This window comes from Canariomyces notabilis, assembly GCF_033297395.1.
Source record: "Canariomyces notabilis strain CBS 508.74 unplaced genomic scaffold N656scaffold_19, whole genome shotgun sequence".
Lineage (NCBI taxonomy): Eukaryota > Fungi > Ascomycota > Sordariomycetes > Sordariales > Chaetomiaceae > Canariomyces > Canariomyces notabilis.
Window position 1 is genome coordinate 521,470 of NW_027041841.1, and position 16,118 is coordinate 537,587.

The 16,118-nt window shown below is 55.2% G+C and overlaps 4 protein-coding genes and 1 non-coding gene across 5 annotated transcripts; 3 read left to right on the forward strand and 2 right to left on the reverse strand.

Annotated features, from left to right (window-relative positions):
- Positions 1–112: 112 nt before the first annotated feature.
- N656DRAFT_781813 (uncharacterized protein) lies at positions 113–3,461 on the forward strand. The gene is made up of 4 exons (XM_064815650.1): positions 113–601; positions 673–1,056; positions 1,119–2,735; positions 2,797–3,461. The coding sequence occupies exons 1-4, from the start codon at positions 503–505 to the stop codon at positions 3,106–3,108; spliced, it is 2,412 nt and encodes an 803-aa protein (XP_064668142.1). The 5' UTR covers positions 113–502; the 3' UTR covers positions 3,109–3,461.
- A 1,127-nt stretch (positions 3,462–4,588) lies between these two features.
- N656DRAFT_713647 (uncharacterized protein) lies at positions 4,589–8,825 on the forward strand (the record flags this gene model as incomplete). The annotated part of the gene is made up of 2 exons (XM_064811912.1): positions 4,589–5,083; positions 5,136–8,825. The coding sequence occupies 2 exons, from the start codon at positions 4,589–4,591 to the stop codon at positions 8,823–8,825; spliced, it is 4,185 nt and encodes a 1,394-aa protein (XP_064668143.1).
- Positions 8,826–10,090: 1,265 nt separating this feature from the next.
- On the forward strand, positions 10,091–10,662 carry N656DRAFT_713957 (uncharacterized protein; the record flags this gene model as incomplete). The annotated part of the gene is made up of 2 exons (XM_064811930.1): positions 10,091–10,312; positions 10,384–10,662. 2 exons carry the CDS (start codon positions 10,091–10,093, stop codon positions 10,660–10,662), a joined length of 501 nt encoding a protein of 166 aa, XP_064668144.1.
- Positions 10,663–11,220: 558 nt separating this feature from the next.
- N656DRAFT_t107 lies at positions 11,221–11,302 on the reverse strand. Its single transcript has one exon. It is a non-coding gene; the product is annotated as a tRNA-Ser (tRNA).
- Positions 11,303–11,861: 559 nt separating this feature from the next.
- N656DRAFT_757562 (uncharacterized protein) lies at positions 11,862–14,775 on the reverse strand (the record flags this gene model as incomplete). Its single annotated transcript, XM_064813150.1, is given in 4 exon segments — positions 11,862–12,068; positions 12,080–13,318; positions 13,418–14,486; positions 14,654–14,775. 4 exon segments carry the CDS (start codon positions 14,773–14,775, stop codon positions 11,862–11,864), a joined length of 2,637 nt encoding a protein of 878 aa, XP_064668145.1.
- Between the last annotated feature and the right edge of the window lie 1,343 nt (positions 14,776–16,118).

The following is a 16,118-nucleotide window of genomic DNA, read 5'->3' on the forward strand; positions in this document are numbered from 1 at the left end:
GAAGTGGCTTGGATTCTACTGTACGTTGGCGCCTGAGGCCATCACGCGCCACTAACAAGAAGTGCATCGAGTGCAAAGCGCCGCTGCCTTGCAGAGCACGCACGCACGCGCAACAGCGGGATGGGACCCCGGCTCACTCAGACGCGCTTGTTTGCATGACGGCAACTCCACTGGATCGACGGTCTAATCTGTACACTAGATTTTATCTCGAGTTTGCAAGGTGCTGACCATCACGACATACTCAAATCCGTCCTTGTATCAGCCCGTTGCCCTTTTTCTCCAAAGACACGGCCAGGAGTCGGCTGCGTTGTATTCTCGACGGCCGGTCCTCCTTTTCTTCGTCTGTCGCATCGGCCACAGTTCCAAGGTTGTGGAGCTCAAAACCTGAAACTGTCGACGCTTGGTCGCTGCGCTCAAAAAAACCGCCGGATTGCTGGCGCATCCTTCCACTTCGTCATCGACACGGCGTTAGAGGCCCTCGCAGCTTTGCACGACCGCCGCCATGGCTGCCCTCGGTGATGACTTGCTTGCGACCGTCAACAAGCTGCAGGATCTAGTTTTCAACACTATTGGAAATGATTCCCTGGATCTCCCGCAAATTGTATGCGTGACGCCTGCCTCGCCCACCTCTTCCTTCGCCTCGGCCTTGCTAACGGTGCTCGCGGCTTGCAGGTAGTTGTTGGCTCCCAATCCGCGGGCAAGTCCTCGGTACTCGAGAACATTGTCGGTCGAGATTTCCTCCCCCGCGGCAGCGGCATCGTTACTCGAAGACCCCTCATTCTGCAGCTAATCAATGTTCCCGAAGACGACCCGGAAGATGTAGTGAATGTTGGCTACCGGAATCCCAACCAGGCTGCCCGCAATGAATGGGCCGAGTTCCATCATATCCCGAATCGGAGGTTCAACGACTTTGGTGATGTCAAGCGGGAAATCGAGAACGAAACAGCAAGAGTCGCCGGCACCAACAAGGGCATTAACCGCCAGCCTATCAATCTCAAAATCTTCTCTCCCCATGTCCTGAACCTGACTTTGGTCGATCTGCCGGGACTCACAAAGGTCGGCACCGCAAAAGTCCCGCCTCCTATTTAGCTTGCCCCGGCCTAACCAGTGCTCTACAGGTGCCCATCGGAGACCAGCCGACCGACATCGAGAAGCAGACGCGAAATCTCATATCTGAATACATTGCGAAGCCCAACAGCATCATTTTGGCTGTGTCTCCTGCTAACGTCGACATTGTTAACTCCGAGGCCCTCAAGCTCGCGAGGCATGTCGACCCCCTGGGGCGGAGGACCATCGGCGTGCTCACAAAAGTCGACCTGATGGACCATGGCACGAACGCACTTGATATCCTCTCGGGCCGCGTGTATCCACTGAAGCTGGGTTGGATCGGAGTGGTGAACCGGTCGCAGCAGGATATTCAAGGGAATAAGCCCATGGAGGATGCTTTGAAGTCCGAAGCAGAGTTCTTCAGGCATCATCCGGCCTACAGGAACATTGCGAGCCGCTGCGGCACTCAATTCCTGGCCAAAACTCTAAACACAACTCTGATGGCTCACATCCGAGATCGCCTTCCCGATATCAAGGCCCGGTTGAACACCCTCATGGGCCAAACCCAGCAAGAACTGGCAAGCTACGGGGACATGCATTTCAGCGGCAAGGAACATAGAGGATCGCTTATTCTGCAGCTTATGACGCGCTTCGCGACGTCCTTCATCTCGTCCATCGACGGCACTTCGACCGAGATCTCGACCAAAGAGCTCTGCGGCGGCGCCCGCATCTACTACATCTTCAACTCTGTTTTTGGGAGCTCGCTGGAATCTATCGACCCTACTTCTAACCTCTCAGCCCTTGATATCCGGACTGCGATCCGCAACTCTACGGGCCCTCGACCCAGTCTGTTTGTGCCCGAGATGGCCTTTGACCTGCTGGTCAAGCCGCAGATCAAGCTTCTCGAGATGCCCAGCCAACGCTGTGTCGAACTCGTCTACGAGGAACTCATCAAAATATGCCATACCTGCGGCTCTACTGAGCTCCACCGCTTCCCCAGGCTTCAGGCCAAGCTCATAGAGGTCGTCTCTGATCTACTACGGGAACGACTTGGCCCCGCATCAGCCTACGTCGAGTCGCTGATTGCGATTCAGCGGGCGTATATTAATACCAATCATCCGAACTTTCTCGGTGCCGCTGCAGCCATGAGCCACGTTGTCACTAACAAGCAAGAGAGGGAGAGGAAGCGCCTGATCCAAGAAGAGCGAGAACGGCGGGAGCGGAGACGGATGAAGGAGCTTGGTGCTAACGGGGGCGCAGATACTCCGGCCGAGGAGGAGGATGAAGCGGCGGCGACGGAGAAGGCAGAGTCTCTCCCCGTGCGAAAAATCGCCGGAAAGGGGCCCCGCAGTCTTTCGCCGGCAGTTCACGAGAGTGTCAACGCCTCCAGTGGCATAGCCGCGACTCTCAACGGAAATCGCTCAGCGTCACCTTCTCGGCTACATGGGCAGGCCTTGGGGAGCGCGAAGGACTCATTCCTAAACTATTTCTTTGGCAAGGATGGTGCCCTCGTCCCCGGCGCCGCCCCTCCTCCTAATGCAAACATGACTCGCCACGTGAGCCATTCGGTGGAGCCAACATTCAGTCAGAGCATCAGACGGACAGACGACAAGGCGTTACGGTCTCCTATCCAAAGCCTACGGGGTGACGACGGCATGGACTTTGCGCAAGGCCCGAAGATGGATGCGGTAAGTGCCTGTCCTGCCAGACATTTTCGGTTTCACTAAAGCTAACGGGGTTCAATTGTAGGCTAGCAACAGTGAACTTGCCATGACCGACCGCGAGGCCATGGAGACGGAGTTAATTCGAGCGCTGATCAGCTCTTACTTCAACATTGTGCGCGAGAGCATCGCGGACCAGGTGCCCAAAGCTATCATGCACCTCCTTGTCAACCACTGCAAGGACGTTGTGCAAAACCGTCTGGTCAGCGAGCTGTACAAGGAGTCCCTCTTTGAAGAGCTCCTGTATGAGGACGATGCAGTCAAAAAGGAGCGGGAAAAGTGCGAGAAACTCCTTCAGACCTACAGGGAGGCAGCCAAGATCATTGGCGAGGTCGTATAACCGCTGTCCCGGCGCTGTTGTGTGTATAGGAGTGTAAAGAGGAAGAAGGACAGCAGTGTATGTTGACCGGTGTTTTGGGGCCGCTGGGTTACGTTGCTCGGATTATGTATCCCTCTTAGACAGGTGTTTTGATCTTGAGAGTTCAGGACAGCAAACGCGGGACGGAGCAGAAGAGACTTGAGCAGGACGGCGGAATCGCACTCGTTCCCTTGGCGCCATTGGGGGTGGGATGACAGATAGGGAGTCGTCTCAACTCTAATTTCTTGTATGTGTACATATATATACATAAAGGTCTTCCGGTTGGAACAAATGGTCTCTTTGAGTAAGGTCTAATATCTGACCCCTTTACAAACACAAAGTTGTTAAACTGATATACAAGTGCGGTACTTCAAAGGTTGGCTGGCGGCTGCATGTGAATTGTGAACACTGAGCGCCGGGTACGCAAAACGGTCTGTGCTTTTGATTGCTTAGCGTGCACCTCCCTTAGAACTTTGCTTCTACCTTTAGCCGACGCGTCCACCTTAAAACACTTCCATGCCCGATTCGAATTTCAAGTATCGTGCAGCTACCCGAGCAACTTACTGCAGACAACTCGGGGACAGTACATGATTCTTTACTTTGGATTCTGTCCATCACTTCCCTTCGTTCCTTCCTGACCGTCACTCGGCACAGATCTGACGCCTTCAGCGCAGTCGCTTATCCGCTCCAGCGTCGCAATTGCCTGATACTCATTGATTCCTTCCAACAGCAAGCAACGAGTGCTTCCTGCCCGTTCCTGACGCTGTAGCCAGCTTAGGCCCAGAAGACTTCTCATTCCCTTTTTCTCTTGCTCTCATTATGCTACGTCCACACTACACATAGAAAATCGGTAGCGCGTTATTGGGCAAAGTTGGATTTGCTCGGAGCTTGGGGTGCGCCGGGGACGTTGGGAATAGTGGTTGTTGTGTCGGCTCCTATATCAAGCACAGGATCCCCCCCAAGGGCAACGACTCCAGCTGAAGTCGTTACCCATACCGCTTTTTACCCGCCCTTGACAAGTGTTATTCAAAATCTATCTGCTGCTGCATCCAGGAGGCTGGTGCGGCAGCCTTTTTGCTAGTTTTTCCACTCCCAGCTCATTTCTTACTGCGTTCCGGCCGAAGACATGGACGCAGACGGCTCATCACACGGACATGCCGTTTTCTCCTCCGTCCTGTCTGATGATGTATCCGGCAGCAGCCGACCCGAGAATGTGGGCTTGGTCACGAACCAAGAGGACTCCCGACGGATGGGTGATACGCTGATGAAGCCAGCGGACAGCAGCAGCGGATTGGAGCCATCGCGTATGACTGAAGACGGGAACTCGATACTTGAGCCTCCTCGTGATGGAGGTACAGCATCGACTGGCCCAACCGGACTCGACAGAAAGCGGAAGCCTCCTCTTGATGGCGCCGAAACCGAACTCGCCGAAACGGGGTTGCCCCGAGCAGGTGTTAAGAAGATGAGGCTGGCCGAAAATAACGATCGTACGCCGTCGCTGACAGACCACCAGTCCCGGAGCCCGGACAAGTCTCTCATCTCTCCTGAGGTTTGGCATCACATCTTTACATTTTTGCCCCCAAAATCGCTAGGCAATTTGTTGGCTGTCAACAAATTGTTCAACCTCTATCTTGATCCTGCGTCGTCAGTTCGCAGGGGAATTCCTGCCTCTGCGGACAGCGGTGTCCTACGCCCGTTGAAGCCCAATGCCATTTGGCAAGCTTCGAGGCGGCTTTTTTGGCCGCAAATGCCCACCCCCATTCGCTCAAACACTGAACTTGAGATGTGGCGACTTGCATGCTCACGCAGGTGTCAGAGCTGCGGGAAAGCAGCCGGTGGAGACCGCGGTGCTCCTCCCAACCCAAGGCAGCCGGGCTTAGGATCAGAAGGAGTCACAGCCATCTGGGCTTTTGGCAGCCGCATGTGCGTCGACTGTCTCGTTCGGAAGTCTGTGAAGGTACGTTTTGTCAATAAAAGGGGCCAACATAGTTGTCTAACTTGTTGCTCAGGAGGTCGATTTGCTCCTATCGCCAACTATTCCTTCCGTTGTTGTTCCTGCACTCCCATTCGTATTTATCACACAGGATCTCCGTGTGTTCTCTGCTACTGCACTGGAGCAAGCACTGGAGCAAGGTCAGCTGCCTGCCGACCTTCAGGTCACTAAGCGATTTTTATCATCAGATGTCGAAGCCCTTGAACAGGAATTTGTACAAGTCCAAAGCATGGGCCACGGCACCGTGAGCGAATGGTTAAAAGGCCTTTCTGGTCGAGGCAAGGACTTGCAGCACGATGCCTTAAAATGGGAAAAGTGGGAATCCTCAGGCGGGGTTGCAAAAATGTGTTCCCAGCTGTATCCTGGATTCGTGGGAAAACCATCGGCTTCGCTGGTTCGCGAGTCACTGGCCGGCCTTCCTACGACGTTAGCAAACCCACCCTCATCGACCACGTCGCGTCACTCTCTGTCCCAGGGACGTCATGAGCGGACTGCGGAAGAGGTTGCCGAGCTAAAAGCAACCAGGAAGGCTGAGATTGAGCGGCGAGCCCTGCTCCTGGACCCACCTTTGACCCCAAACGTCCTTCGCCACATACCTTCCTTCCAAGCTGCCACGCAGATTGTTGCTCCGTTGGACGGCAACGCCTGGGAACTCCTCAAGCCGCGATTGTTGGCTCAGCGAGCAGATGCTGAACGCAGGGAGAGTGAAACTTTCGTGCAGGTCAAGGCCGAACTGGAACCCCCAGGGCACGGCCGTCTCGAGACAACCTTGGCTACTACAAAGGAAGCTCGTGATCGCATTGACAAGGACTGGGAGGAGGCGCAAGCGCCATTGCGTGCTCGAATCGCTGGTTACGCAGACGAGATTATCCGTGATGCTTGGGATAGCGGCAAGAAGGTCACGCGAGAAACATGCCCACGGTTCGCTGTCGAGGCTCTGGTATATGTTCGGAAGCGGTTCTATGCCCAGATGGCAAAGGACACCACAGCCGCGAGGGCCGCAGGCGAAGCACCACGAACGGACCCGCCGGAGGGACCGTTTACCCAAAAGCTGACCCTGGAGAACATGAAGTGGATCTTTGACACCAAAATCAAACCTCACACAGAGCCCTTGCGCAAGGAGCTTTTCTTCTGCAATGGCTGCGAGGGGAGTTACAAGACATTTGGCTTTGAAGGCGTCATTCAGCATTATGCAGCAAAACATACAAATGCCCTCAGTGCCGGAAACGTTGTCGTGCATTGGAGAGCCGAATGGCCGGAGCATCCTCCGTTTAGTGCCGAAGTCCGGCCAGTCAGGACCTCCCTTTATCCTTCCCGCCCGGGTGGCTTGATTATGGCTGCAGGACAACCTCCGCAATCGAATTACAATCACCTACCAACAGCCACCGGCCCTGTCCCACCTCCTAGCTACCCGCCTGGTGTGGGATATGGGAACGGTGTACCAACTTACCATGATCCTTATCAACAGCCGCCAGCACTACCGCCTCCCCATACACACGCCTACCAACCGCCGCCAGCAGCTCCTCCTTTTCCGCCACAGCCAGCATTTCAGCCACAGGCGCCTTATGTCCCCCCGCCACCCCAGTATCAGCCGTTCCAGTCGCCCTTCGCGCCATATCCTCCCTCGGCTGTTGACTCGTCGCGAGGTTATGCTGCACCCCAGACTGGCCTGTACAACCACAACTACGGATCTTACCAAGCCAACAGCAATGGCATCTATGCTAATTCCCGCCCTCAGGCATACCCGAACCTCTATCAGACCAAGTTGGAGGATATTGCCCGCAACTCTCGAGAGGTTTGGCGGCTTCTTGGTGATATCAAAGGCCTGCCCTCAAGTGCAAGGGTTTTCGCGACGATCCATCATGTCGTCAAGAGATTCCGGTCCAGATTCTACGAGACGCCTCCCTTATCCATGTTCATCGATGGCTTGTCCAACAATAAGGAAATGCGTCCAGTCCGCTATGTCAACGGCCTGATTTGCAAGGCTTGCCGCTTGGGACTCGGCAACGCAGCGTCAGTTGAGGAAGACCGAAAGCACTTCTCCTTACCGCAGCTGACAAATCACTTCCAATCCAAGCACGTGGAACCGATGCTGAAAATGCAAAATACGGCCGCTCCCCTCGACTGGGTGGTGGATATGGTGTTCTTGGATGGTATGGACACCATGTCCACGATCGTCGCCTCCGCCAAGGAGACTCAAAGAAGCTTACTCACGGCCGCTTTTCCGTCTGCCATCAAATCCCAGCCAAAGCCCGGTCCAGCCTCTTACCATCCGGAACAGCCAGGCCAGCAGCATGAACCAGTATCCGCCGCAGGCTATGTCCCTGATACGGCGGTTGCTCGCCACGAATCGAACAGATACCCGCCACAACCACCGCCAAGCGATGCTCATCGACCTGCCTCCGGTGTTCTAGATAAACATTCTGCCGCGGCGGAATCTGTGGGAGCAGGCCCACTTGCAAATTCCTGGAGCGCAGGCCATTCTCTCAACAGCGCGACGCCAGACACAATGTCGGAAAATGATCGATCGGGTCATAGCGAGGGCGGCGGGAATCGCCGGAATCGTGCGCAAGACGCGTTTCAGAAAGGACGGGCTAGCAACAATAGAAAGGCAAAGGCGCCAAGTGGCATTGGCTCCAGCAATCGCACCTCAGAAAACCAGTCGAGTGCCGATGGTGAAACGGTACGACGTGACGAGCCGAACGTACGCTTGACGGGAACTTCAAATCAAACAGAGGCCATGCGCGCGCAATCGTCGTCTATACAACCTCGAGAACCTCGAACAGTTAGTACCCTGACGGCGTGGGCACCTTCACAGCGAGCCGCGCAATCGCCACAGTACCCTGATGGGAATTACCCCTCCCGCCGCGAGCCGGTGCCTCCGGAAGGCGCGAAACAGGAGCCGGACATTGTGGCGGCCCTGGAGTCGCGTCTCGCGGAGAGACGCTCCCCACCGCCCCGAAGCCAAGAGCGAGCTTCGAATGCAGCGCTGTACGTCGACAGTCACGGGACTGCGGTATCATCAGACTTGCAGGATGCGTCCAGGTCGCACATCCGGTATGGCCAGAGAGAACACCGCGCAGACTCACCCGTGCACAGAGCCAGATACTACGAAACTAGCTCAAGGGGCGAAGAACTCCCTGTTCGACGGCACGAGGTCATGTACTACCCCAAGATGGAACCGGTCCACAGGCGGGAGGAAGAGTATAGCCCTAGATGGATCCAGCCCGGTGAGGTCGGGCCATCGGCGCGACATACACTCGAAGGGCGCTTCAGCCGACCTCCATCTCTCCGACCGGAAGACATCGATTACGGTGCAGCACGGCGAGAACCAGACATGTATTACCGCTATCGCGAGGACAGTGCACGGGGGCAATCCCGGCCGCCGCCGGTGGAAGCGTACGAGATTGTGCAGGTCATTGACGAGCATGGAGAATACTACATCCGCCGCCCCGTTCGTCGTGAACCCGACACGCGGTACGGATACGTCTACGAAGAACGGAGAGTGCAACGCGACTTGGGCCCTTCTGTTGCTGCAGTCTCTGAGCCGGCCTATGTTTCCGTTGGAGGAAACAGGCCGGGTTTTGCTCGTGACGCGGCTTGGGACGGAGGCATGCCACCCGGGGGTGGTCGGCCAACTGCTCGTCCCGGTCCTGCTGACCCGGCCTATCACGAGGAATACAACCCGTGGTATCCGGCGGCCTGACATTAGTAGTAGCAAACAATACATCTTTGAGGTGTCAGTCAGCCGCTTCCCTGATCGATACACAAAGCTCGCTTGTTTTTGACCGTACAGTGAGTTGGCGGCGGCTTCTTTTGACAGTGATTCAGTTGCCCCTGAGCTAAGTGTGGTTGGTTGTTTGGGGGTTACACTACTTTTCGAGCCTGTACTGTACTGTAGAGCTGCATCAAAAAACTTCTGTGCCACACACAGTGATGGCAAGCGGTGACTACTGTATGACGCTAATGTCATTATGTATGTCTGCTCCGTGGACACCGCATCGGCAACTTGTGAGAAATATATTAGAGGGAGGTACGGAGCATGTACGTATTGAAGAGGGGCACAGGATGAGGCAAAGGGATCCGGGGCTACGGCGCAGTCCCAACCACAGACGACGAGGCGTTTCTTGGCAAAGCTTGAGGGGAGCGATCGCCCCCTTTTCGATCTTTTTGATCGCGCCACTGCATGCGCCGCTGCACGTGTCCTGTTAGCCAATTGATGGCCTGAAACAACGGCCCACTGTCACTGTTTGCTACAGACAATGGAGCCCTCCTCAGAACCCACTTAGAAGATGGGATGAGGATGATACGGTGAGAAACCGGGGCCTACGGCCCAATCGTTCTTGGCCCCTTGGAGATCTGCTCAACCTGGACACTGTCTTGCAGCCTGCTGTTCACCTTCGGACGGTGTTCGAAGCTGGTCCCCAGCTTCATGCTCGGCTTGGGGTTGGTCGCCCTGGCTGGAGGGTTCCACGAGGCAACACATCAGATGAACCCACGGGGTCCTGGTTGATTTGTAAAATCATCCAACATAAAGTCCCAGAGACTTGACAGTCTGTTTGCTACTCGACCCCTTTCTGGCCACTTTGCACCTTTGCCGCTGTGCCTTGCTAGGGTATAAAAGGTTTCGCCTGCCAGTTGCTGTGTTGCTAGTCCTGGTCTTCGAGTCTTACAACCTACCTTATATATACGAATACACAACTGTCTAAACGGCTTGGGCCCGGGACAACTCGAACAGAAACAGAGACACTGATTCCCATCCACGACGAGCGACTGACACCTTCCCTACTCTGAGAGCAGCAAAGAACAATGCGTTCATCAGAGTACCTATCCGTTCTCCTCCTCGCCGCCGGGCTCGCGAGTGCGTCGCCCATTCGGGGAGTATCCGCCCGGGCAGAGCCGGAGAAAGCTGTCAAGTGCCGAGGCGGCAACGATAACAACGCCGATTTGGCCAAAGCCATCCTGGCCATCATGCCCAAGTCCAACACATGCGAGGGCGCCAAATTCCCAGATGAGTGCCGCACCGCCGAGCAAGCAGCGCCCTACATCGCCAAGTCGTACGCCAGCTTCAGCAAGGGCGAATTGGCCGCCGCGCTGGCCCTGATGGGTCTTGAGAGCGACGATCTCAAGTACAAGCATAACGTGTACCCCGGTGTCCCCGGGCAGGGCACGGCCAACATGATGAGCCCTTCGGTGAGTCTTCACTTTGTTATGTCATGACTACCTACCTACTCACATAACTAAACAACTGACGAGGAAAACAGTTTGTCAAGGAATACGCTACTTCCATCTTCGGCGCCAACGCCGTGGCCAACAAGTCGCCCGTCGAGGCGCTCGCCATGGTGACGCCCGACGAGCACAACTTTGGCTCGGCGGGCTGGTTCCTGACGGCCCACTGCGAGCCTTCGGTGCGCGAGGGGCTCAAGACGGGCTCCGATGCCGGCTGGACGGCTTACATGCAGTGTGTCGGCGTCGACGGGTCCGACCCCGCGCGCGTCGAGTACTGGAACAGGGCGAAGAAGGCTTTCAACTTGTCGGGGTAGGGTAGCATTTGTTTTTGGGTCTGGGTTTGGTGGATGAGGGGGAGGGGATACTATGGTGTAGCTCGTAGGTTCTGGTTCGGCGGCGTCTTGCATTGATATGGGCTGCTGGATAAGGTACCAAGGTATGCATGATGGGTCCGTTAGAGCACGCAGAGCGGTGCGTTTTGCCTTCTGATTACATGTATAACTATCATTGTACTAGATGCTGGGATGATCTTGAGATACCCCCTTTCCGGTGGGAGCTTCTAGAACAGGTAGCCGGTCAAGCTTCTTCAAGCCAGATTGTCCCGCACTGATACACATTCTCGTTGATGCGGCGAGGCCTATACCATGTACAGCCTTGGACCCTACCGCAATGTATTGCTTCTGCTTTCGCTGATGGTTGCTGTTGCTGTTGTTGGACTTCACCTCCACCTCCATTCAGGAACCGCATGCCACTATTCAACAGCCACCGCAGGATCACACCTCCCACTGCCTTTGCGAAGATGATACTGGGCTGAGTGGGCTCCCATTGCGGACAGAAGGGATAGAGGGCAAAAAATATCAACAAAAATATCTCGACGTGGGCCTGATTCGAACAGACGCTCCCGAAGGAACAAGATTTCTAGTCTTGCGCATTAGACCACTCTGCCACCACGCCTTAATTTGTTGATATTTGAAACGAAAAAAAAATATTGAGGCCCGGTGAGCCAGTTTGCATTTGTTTTCAATCACCTGCTGGCCCTGGGAATTCTGTATGCTCAGTGCAAGGCTAGAGGGAGCGGATGGGATTACTTCGATGTCAAGAACCGACGTTGACTGAGGGAAGTTGCCTTGCCATCAGTTGGCTACTCTGAGCCTCACCTACACGGCAGTCATGCTCGGCCCGTGGTATTTCGGCCTGTAGAGCATCCCCTAACCTTGCCGTGATATTCGACCGTCTCGCCATGACTTGGACATAGACAGACGATGTGTGGAGGATGATTGAAAAGCCCAAGGCGGCACTTTACCTCTACTCAACTTGCGGCTTGGAGAGGAGGGGTATTCGATATACACTACCAGAGAGAAGCAAACCAATATCGTTCACGCCCAATGTCAAGCCCCGCTCCCTACATTGTTGCCTTGTTTGTGTTGATACTCCATCATCCAAAACATGAGGTCTTTATCCGATTACCGGCAGCTGGACCTTTCCCTGTCCTCATTCGTCCACTGCTCCTCCTTCAGCTAGTCCCCGTCGGGTCTTGGCCGTAAGGGAATAGACTGTTATCCAGTGGCGCTTGCTGCTGCGATGGATCCGTGTTGCCGGAAAAGAACAGGAACGACTCGGCGCCCCAGTGTGCCGTCTGCGTATAGTTCTCGAACGAATCCTTGAACACAGCATTGTCAGTAAGAACACAGCCAATAGCTTGCGGGAGGGGAAAGGCTAGCTGTCCCATACCCAGTCTAGGTTAGCCGCATAGTCCATGTTACCGCTCGCCATGTTTCCAAACATGCTTAGCGGAGACTGTCCGCCGTCATAGCCCAGCACTGCGCCCGAGAAATCAGACGATACGCCGGTTCCTGAACCGGTGCTTGTGCTCGTTGTGATGCTCGCACCCATACCGCTATCTTGCCTCGGGCGTGTCAAGTCGACTCCGGAGTACGCCGAGCCGACCGGTGTCCTCGCCAAATGGAATGCGGCCGCAGTGAGTGGCATCGCACCGTTGGAGAGCATGCCCAGCCCCATGGCTGCTGAGTGCTCCGATCTGAGTTCCGGCGAGTCATTGGCACCGAAGACGCCGTTCCTCATTGCTACATCGGGAGAGCTATCCGAGGCACTGGGGCTATTGGAGCTCTTGATCTTGGTCAACATGATCTCAAGCACCTTAGAAGCCTTGAACGCCTCTACCGAGACGTCGGCTAGCCCCTTCCATATCTCTGTTGTCAGGTCAAGGCTGTTAATCATCTCCTGATGCATTTCCGGGCTCCAGAAAGGGGGTCCTTGCGAGCCACCTCGTGTCCCGGATCGTTGAGCATTGTCAAAATGCAGGTCGAGCGCAATGAGCATCGCAGGAAGAAGGAAGTCCTTGGTCGCCACCGACGTGACGTACCACTGCATTGACTCTAGCCGCCCACCAGGTTGTGACTCGCGGTGGAGCGTCACCAGATGTCGCAGCATCTCCAAGGACGCCTCGATGGCGGCGCGCCTCGAGTGGGCGTATCTGGGGTTGTTTCGCGCTCGCGGTATGTATTTCCTGTGCAGCACGCAAACAACCTTCAGGTAGAGAATATCAATGCTGAAGCGCGTGACGGTAAGGGTGGCTGACTCGGTAGAGGATTCCAGCGGCAGCATCTTCAGGTGAGGGGGGAGCTCGGCGCGGATGTCGCGCAGCTTGGCATCAAACCGAAGGATCTCGTCATAGTGTGCCTGATTCTTGACCCTGCCTGTAACCTGAAGAATAGTGCCCAATTCAAGGCACAGCTTGACCTTGAAGAGCATGTAGCTAATGGGCGTCGGCTCGGTGAGGGGTTTTGACGGTGGGAGGACCTGTGTGTCTGGGCCAAAGTCATCGTCGAAGATGTTGCGAGGCAATTCTGTGTCGCAGTCGTTCTCGGAGATCATGCTGGGGAGTGATACTTGATTCGAGAAGAGCACATCAGACAGCCTCAGAAACGCCCAAGTTCTCCTCCTCATCTCCTACCGTTCGGGTGAAGGTCAGAAGAGCGTTCTAAGCAAGCAATCCAGGAAAGAAAGAAGGCATGGAGAGAAGAAGGGAAAAGAGATGAGGGGACATACGGCTTGAAATGGAGACAGTGTAGGGAACCATTTGGCGTCTCGATGATAGCCCATTCGAAGCGCAGTTCTCACAGTCATGGCGATAATTATCCACAGGCCCAACTCGGCGTCCCAGCGAGACGAGTATTCGGCAAAAGAGTAAAGGATCATGGCCTCGACCGTATACGCGCCCGGTTTTGTGTAGTCACCAGCAATCAAGCACTGCACCGTCCGCAGCCGGTATTCATCGGCCAGCTCTGCTGTCCGCCCTTTCCACTCGGACGGCTCGTCTCCTACTTTCTGGTAACTCATCATTGCCAAACAAAGGACCGAATAGAGCACGGCCAGCCACATAATGGGCGTCTTGGACGGATCTTGCCAGTGGTTGCGAAGCTGTTGGTAGAATGTCGGCTGGTGGATAATCATGGTGGCAGCATTATCCATTGAGTTGAAGTACCTCGCGCACAGCGTCAAGACGGTCGATTTTGGCGGCAGCTCTGCCCTGAGCTCGACCTCGGATGCAGGAGTTGCGCCCATCAACAAGATTGGCGGGTCCTTGGCCGTAGGAGGCTTGGTGAGCCTGACCCTCTCATAAGTTTTCTCCACTTCCTTCTTGTGGTTTGCAAAGTAGTTCTTGACCTCGGCAATGTCAAGCAGGATTGTGTGCCAATGTTCCTCTCCGAGGTATACATGCTTGGACTTCACCGGATCTACCTTCAGGACGCCTAGGGATTTGGCCAAGCCGCTGTCGGTGTCGCTGTCGTCGTCTTCCTGCATCATACCGTCGTCTGGCCCGTCAACCTTGGCCACTAAGGGACTGCTTTCGGCGGCGGAAGGAGATGAGTTGGTCCTAACGCCGCCAGAGCTGGAGGATACTCCGCCCGACGATATGTCGATGTTTGCGCCTCCGTGCATCAGAGACAGGACTAGGCCTTCCAGCCTGTCAATACGATTTTGCATGTCATCGGGGGTGGGATCGGCCTGGCCCTGGTTCTTCCTGCGGGATACCGGAGTAGCGTAGGAGCAATTTAGTGTGTCGGCGCCTTCGCGCTTGGTGCAATTGCTGCACGGATGAGACCTGTCACATTTTCTGGCGTGCGCCTGTTAGGTTATGCCACAAGGAACGAACGACGGGAGGCGAGAACCTAGGCTGGATAGGGAGGAGTCGCCAACTTACAATCTGAGCATCACAGCATTAGCAGGCCGACCTGTGATGGCAAGACAAGAGCACACAGAGCATGCATTGGAGCGGCTTACTTTCTTGTACGGCAAGGATAGCAACTGAGTGGCACTCTGTTCCTCTTGCGGACGACTCGATATTGCGGTTCGGGCGACCGACCCGTTGACGAGACGGTGGCCGATGGTGGCGTTGGCGTCATGGCTGGCGGCTAGTCGCTATGTAGTGTAAGGTAGTCGGTGCGACGTGCAATACGGCTGCAGGGCGCTTGACTCTGATCCGGTGGCTTGCTACAGTAGGGGCGCCAATTGTCGTCGGGGGCGGGTCCGGGGCTGCGATGTGGGGATGCGTAGCGGGCCGCTGCCTGATGGGAAAAAGATGGGAGATGGGAAGACGTCGCGTAAGACAAAGAATATAGAATACGTAGAGATGCACCGCGGGTTTCTACGGGAGCGGGAGAGTCTCCGGAAACGCGCGGCGCAGGATGATGACTCAGACGATATACCTAAACGGCTCCTGGCGTCAGCGTTCGAGGGAGGTTTGGGACCTTTTCGTGCCGTGTTTGATCAAGGTCGTTGAGAGTAAATCCCCGCCTTCCGCTGTGTCCGCTTGGGTTTGTCCCACGCTCAGGTGAGGTAGTCGACCAGATACGAATACAATATATAACTTCGCATATTTCGATTTGGTTTTAGACGATCAAACTTGCAGTGCCGCTTGGTTCTACACGCTCCTGGTCATGGGATTGGGGGGATCGCCCAAAGGACCAGAGGTACATACCTTAGGGAACGACAAGGGGTTGCTGTGTGATGGCGAACAGCCAGTGCAAGCTCCTCAGTGCCCAAGCACAATGGAACTTACCGCCCCACCCTTGGCTGTGCGGGGCACAGTTAACGCTTTGGTGGGGGCCAAACTTGTGCTTGACAGTACAGCCAGCAACTGACTTACGGATACAACGTGGAACATAGTTACAATGAGAACTTCACATTGGATAAGGTATCCGTTCGTACATGCAACAGTACCTATACACATAGCGCCAATCTGGAAGTAATATCGGGGCGGCTGCCCTCAATGGCGGTAGGTAGCAGGACGCCGCCGTATTGGGAACCGAGTCAATCGATCACTAGCACTATCTATCTGTAGGAGGAGACGGGAACATCAGGGAGCTACCTAGTGGTAGACATATGCGCCTTCGTACATGTTGGATTTCCCCATGAGACCACATACACGGCAATGCCCATGCACGCAGCAGTAGGCTAACCGGCCCAGTGGTGTAGTTAGTAGGTCAACCGTCATACCATTAGGGATTCAGGATGCACACTCGGGTATTTTGTGTCCAACTCTATCAAGACATGTTCTCGAGTGAATCACCACCTCGCCAGGTCATTGATAACCATACACATTTAGCATCCACGGGAACTCCCCTAGCATCTCACGCCGCATATGACAGCTCCCGCAACTTGGATTCAAGCCTCCTCAACCATCCACGTCCATCTCGACTGCCCACCACCCAACTTGCACCCAGTAGCGATATAGATCTACAGGAAA

What these genes read in the sequence shown, in the direction of transcription:
- N656DRAFT_781813 (XM_064815650.1), top strand. Translation starts at nt 503, where the DNA reads ATGGCTGCCCTCGGTGATGACTTGCTTGCGACCGTCAACAAGCTGCAG. An exon ending in CCCTGGATCTCCCGCAAATT is followed by an intron (nt 602 to 672) that starts GTATGCGTGACG and finishes CGCGGCTTGCAG; the next exon opens with GTAGTTGTTGGCTCCCAATC. An exon ending in ATCTGCCGGGACTCACAAAG is followed by an intron (nt 1,057 to 1,118) that starts GTCGGCACCGCA and finishes AGTGCTCTACAG; the next exon opens with GTGCCCATCGGAGACCAGCC.